The sequence below is a fragment of the Drosophila subpulchrella genome, chromosome 3L (genome assembly GCF_014743375.2).
Source record: "Drosophila subpulchrella strain 33 F10 #4 breed RU33 chromosome 3L, RU_Dsub_v1.1 Primary Assembly, whole genome shotgun sequence".
NCBI classification, from domain to species: domain Eukaryota; kingdom Metazoa; phylum Arthropoda; class Insecta; order Diptera; family Drosophilidae; genus Drosophila; species Drosophila subpulchrella.
In genome coordinates, this window is record NC_050612.1 from 3,485,412 (window position 1) to 3,490,821 (window position 5,410).

Genomic DNA, 5,410 nt, shown 5'->3' on the forward strand with positions numbered 1-5,410 from the left:
ATACTGAATAAAACACTGGAACACTAAATCGATTTCAGTGTGCGGTCCCATTTTCCGCTGCAGCGAGTTGAATCGATTTTTTCAAGTTTCTTTCCTACACGTATTTCTTATGAAAGCCTAGTACTCACATCGACAAAAACCGCGAGCTAACCATAGGAGTGAGCGAGAGGCAAACAGGCGGCTAAAGCTTTTCGTCGTTTAAAAATTAAAAATGGAAGAAAAACACCAAAAACGGCTAAAGGAGGTCAGTGCAGATGAAAAAGGACGCCTAATCCAAGCTGTTGCCCATTATTGTGGGACTTGACCGACAGGAAGCAAAACCACAACGGGGCAAATCCGCAGAATAGTTGAAGAGCTGGAGGAGATCCGCTAGAGTATCCCAGTGGGAAGGAACATGGGACATCGCTCGATCTCCGACGAGCTCTCCATTGAGGACTCCACCTCCACCAGCTACTTGACAGCTAAAGAGGAGATGGAAGACGCGCCGGTTTCTATAAAAATAAAAATAAAATAAGGTCGCCCGCTGGAGCTGGAGCCATCACCAGCTATTATTGGCCAGCTAGGAACTGGACTACAGATGGCGCGGGAAAGATGGCGAAGCATCCGTGGGACGAGAAGGAAGCCTTAAACGTCTAATTTACATAAATAAAAACATTCGTTAGAAATTTAATTTATTTTTATTTTAGTTTCTTTGTGCACCAGCAGACTCTTCTTTTTTTAATTGCTCCAATTGATTTGTTTTCCGTTTGACAACAAGCCCAGCTGCTTGACAGTAAGACCATGCCACATGCATTGCGGGTGAACTTTGAAAACTTCGGTCACACTACAAAGAATAGGATTTTTCGACTAGTGAAACTCTTAGGCGATCTGAGTACTAGGCTAAGGCCTAGTATTTAACCTAACAAAAAGTCGTCCAAAACCAAAAACTTCATATAAAAAAAAGTTGAAGTTGTTGAAGTTTTTGGGCGGCAGTCTTCATGCCTCCCAAAAAAAAAATACTAAAACACCGCTCAAGAAATAATTCATTTTAGATATTTCTTGAGCTATCGAGCATTTTCGATAGACGACCGGGTAATGTCACTATAAGTTAAATTCCAACAAAATGATTTCGCAACGACGGAAGCGCACCAAGGGTTTCTCAAGTGATTAAAAGAATTTGCTAATTCATTGCGTTAAGAACCATGGCTCACTAACCCGAAGCATAGCGACATTAACGCTGTCAGGGCGGATTGGGAATTGGGCGGAAAATCAATTATCGGTCCTACACGTTGTTTGCTTATTCGATAAGATGATGCAATATGACGTTGAATATCACCCGAAGCTAGATACCTAGGTTAACAATTTCGTGAATAGAACTCTCGATTTGCAGAACAACTTACTCAAGTACTAAGGCTAATTTTTCGTGGGGCGAATAGAGTAAGAACGAGAAAACATTTTTGGAACAAGAATTGGCTTCAACGTTTCATACAATTCTTGGAAATGGACCATACTCATATGAAAGTTTTCAAAAAAAAGCGACGGATTTTGTGTTAGATTTTCAAACTGTGAAAGAAGATATTTATAATGTAGTCTATTCTTGTTGTTCTTACATCTGTTGAAAATCATCCTTTCTTAAGACGTTCAGCCAAATACGGATTAACCCAACAAGATCTAGGTCGCTTCTTTTTGTCTTCGTCCTTGATAACTAATGCTGTAACAACAATAGCTATTACAGCATTCGTTTCTATTCTTTTAAGAAGTGCAGTATCCATTTTATTTGTTGTTTACAATTTATGGATTTTATTCAAGCCAGTGTGAACGTAAATATAAAAGTGGATATCACCACATTATCCCACACTGGACCCTCAAGGAATAATGGCTTGAAAATAGTATTTTTTTTTGGTCCAGTTTTTGTTAGGTTGAATACTAGGCCTTAAGGAAAAAGATTGAACAAGGAAGAACGCTTTAGTGGAGTGGAGAATTAATGAAATACTTATTTTTAAAACAAGGAAGAACGCTATAGTCGAGTACCTCGACTATCAGATACCCGTTACTCAACTAAAGGGACCAAAGGGAAATGGGGATATGCAAGTAGTAAAGCGAGATTGAAATGCGACACCCACCCGCGATCTCCAAATATGGATATGGTAGGAAGATTTAAGCGTTATGGGCGTTAGAGTGGGAGTGGCAAACTTTTTTTTTGGTCAATCGATAGATATTGACGAGACTAATACATATCAGTTAAAATTTTTTTCTAGCATGAAAATTGTGGGCGCCACAGGTTTAGGCGGCTTGTAGGCTTTAGAGTGGGAGTGGCAAAAACTTTTTTTTAAATAAATCGATAGGTATTGACGAGACTAATACATTTCAGTTAAAATTTTTTATCTAGCATGAAAATTGTGGGCGCCACAGGCTTGGGATTCGATTTTTTTTTACGATTTTTTGAAGTTTTTGGGCGTTAGAGTGGACGTGGCAAACTTTTTTTTGGGTTAATCGATAGGTATTGATGATAACAATTCATTTCAGTTAAAATTGTTATTCTAGCATCATCTGATCAAGAATATATATACTTTATGAGGTCGGAGACGCCTCCTTCTGCCTTTTACACACTTTTCGACGAATCTAGAATACCCTTTTACTCTACGAGTAATGGGTATAAAAATGGAACCCTTTCTTATTTCAAGAACTTGCGCCGCACACGCCTTGATTAAAATGAAAATTTAAAAATATTAGACCAATTAAAGCTAAATGGTACGTAAGCAATATATCTATAAAAAAAAAGCCATATACATATATGTATATATACTAAATATCAATCATTCGAATGGTATTGAGGTGTGCAAATTTAAGAACTAACACTGTGAAGTTAATTGACTTTTTAAATACTTCTGATATAAACTAAAACACCTCCTAACGAGGTAAAAATCTTGTGACAATTGCACTTTAACATGCAAAAGTTCTGATATCCACTTTTGTCACGAAAATGTATTATACGATCTTGTACTTAATAAATACACTTTTAAAATTTTTTATTCGACACGTTTTATCAAAATCGTATAGCCTATTCCTAAAATGAACTAGAATGTAAGTTTCTTAAAATAGAGGCAAATTGTTAAAATAATTAATTAATTAGTTAATTAAAAAGCATACTACTCGTTTTTATACTCGTTATTATACTTCATTTTTCATTGCTGCTCAAATGAACCGGCCAAAATGTACTTTCCGATACAAATTTTATAGAAATCAAACACGCATTTTAAAAACAGAAAAACTTTATTTTAATGCGCTCAAGGATGGACAATTTTGCTAATAATTACAGGAGAATCTTTTTAGACTGATTTGAATGGGGTGCCCTCGCAGGTGCGGGGCGCCAGCAAGATGTGGTTGATCGTCAGTCCGGGGATTAATGGCGAAACTTGCTGGGATTGGGACGGGCGCGGCGGACGGCGGACTCGGGGGAGCCGTAGGCGATCGCGTGGCTGGTGGCGGATCCACCCTCGCCGGTGCTGAACGAGTTGGCGATGGCGATGGCGCCGCCGTTGGTGCCTCCGAAGTCGATGGGGAAGAAGGTGCCAGCGGGCAGGGGGGCTGCTGGCTTCTTGGAGGGCTTGCCTCCAGCGGGAGCGGCGGCCTTGACGGGCTTCCTGGCGGCGGGACGGCGAGCGTTGGGCACGATGGGTTTAACGGGCACGGACAGCTCATCCTCGTCCTCCTCCACATCGTCGGCCACGGCGTTCTCAGCCTCCTCTTCGTCCTCGATGGCGGCGGCCTGGGGCTCCTCCTCCTCCTGGTCGAGCTCGACGATCACCTTCTTCTTGGCGGGCAGGTAGCGGTTGGCGGGCACGACGGAGGCGACTGGAGCAATGGGAGCGGGGACGGGCAGCTCGGCCTCGGCGACGGGCAGTGCAGCAGGCTCCTCTTCGGCGGCGGGGGCGACGGCGGCTTCCTCGGCAGCAAAGTTGAAGTCCCGTGGGACCTTGGCGGCGTCATCGGCGGTCTCGGGCTCCGGATCGGCCTCGGACTCGGCCTGGGGCTCTGGCACCACATCGGCATCGATAGCCACCTGGACAACCGGGGCCTGGTCGGGGAAGGCCTCGGCCACGGAGCTGGCCCCGTGGGCTCCGGCAGCAGCCAGGGCGTCATCGGCCTGAACTCCCTCGGCGCTGATCTCGGACTCTGCGTGATTGCAATCTTTGGTTAGGGAGGGCGTGGTTAGTTCTGGCGGGGACTGGGGCGTGGATGGGCAGGTGGCTTACCCTTCAGGTAGGTGCCGGTGGCAACGGTCTCGCCGGCCACCAGGGCGCTGGCCGCCTGGGTGGAGCGGGCGTGGGTGCGGCCGGGCTGCACGTACTGCATGTACATGAATCGCTGCTGGGGCGCGGATCCGTACCACTCGGCGGCTGCGGGCTGCTGGAGGTAGACCATTCCTGGAACGAGGTATTGCCGGTCTTCAGTAGGGTGGCGGAGGGGATGGGAGTGCAGGCGGGGTGATTAGGGTGTGATTATGGGGGCGGAATGGGTAATCCTCTGGGCGCGGACTCACTTTTCCTGGCGGGCAGGGCGTCGCCGCTGGCCACGATGCCAGCGATCAGCAGCAGAGCCAAGGCAGCACTGAACTTCATGTCGGACTGAACTGAGTTGCGGTTGGGGGAACGACTACTGTTTAGGGCCTGGAACGGGGCGAAGATTCTCGATTCGGGAGTATAAGATACGCGCACTGATCACGACAGGAGCTAAACTTGTCACTGAAGTTTCCACCAAAGAAGTGATGTCTGGTCAGGGCAGCGCGTTAGATTTATATACGCGGAGCGACGGGCAAAAAGGCCAGCACAACGAGCATAATGAGAGGCGGTCGAAAAAAATCGGATATACCCATAGACGGCGACCGAGCGCTGCTTAGTATGCAGCGGGGATCTCCGCGGGAACGTGCGAACCATCCGCCTGACAACTCTGATCGCTGGATGACGACGCGGAGTCCGTACTATCGCAGTGGCCGCCGATCTGTGGACCTTTTCGGGGGTGGCACTGGGCCAAGGGATCGGACCTGGATCGGCAAAAATATCCACATCGTCGGGGGACACATGTGGGCCATAAAATCGCAATTGGCAATTTGGCTTTAAGGTCATTCAGAAGACACGAAAGGCGGGCGGAATCGAGGTTTATGGGTGCGTGTGCGCCTTATCGCCGAGATAGAAGAGCGCCGCCTAGAGAATTAAAATAGACAGCTTAACGCATGCGGTGCATAACCAATCTGGGGGAGAAGGATCCCGGTGGTGACTCACCGCCTCACTGACGTCAGCAAAAGTTCTGAGGGGGCGCCAGAAGGTGCCTCTTAAATGTCAATTACTGCAGCCGCCCGCCGTGGGAAAGTGGGGCTCCGAAGTCTCCTGAGGCATCAATCATACGCAGTGCAACGCAGACTGTCCAAGTT

The 5,410-nt window shown here is 46.6% G+C and overlaps 1 protein-coding gene across 2 annotated transcripts; it reads right to left on the bottom strand.

The window, feature by feature from the left end:
- Window positions 1-3,301: 3,301 nt before the first annotated feature.
- Window positions 3,302-4,658, bottom strand: LOC119554130 (E3 ubiquitin-protein ligase RNF12-B). Of its 2 annotated transcripts, none has more exons than XM_037864905.1 (3): window positions 4,523-4,658; window positions 4,236-4,406; window positions 3,302-4,155 (listed from the first exon to the last, which is right to left on the bottom strand). In XM_037864905.1, the coding sequence occupies exons 1-3, from the start codon at window positions 4,599-4,601 to the stop codon at window positions 3,383-3,385; spliced, it is 1,023 nt and encodes a 340-aa protein (XP_037720833.1). In that variant the 5' UTR covers window positions 4,602-4,658; the 3' UTR covers window positions 3,302-3,382. The 2 variants fall into 2 exon arrangements, with proteins under 2 accessions (XP_037720833.1, XP_037720832.1); XM_037864904.1 differs by having other exon boundaries at window positions 3,302-4,170.
- Window positions 4,659-5,410: the final 752 nt, after the last annotated feature.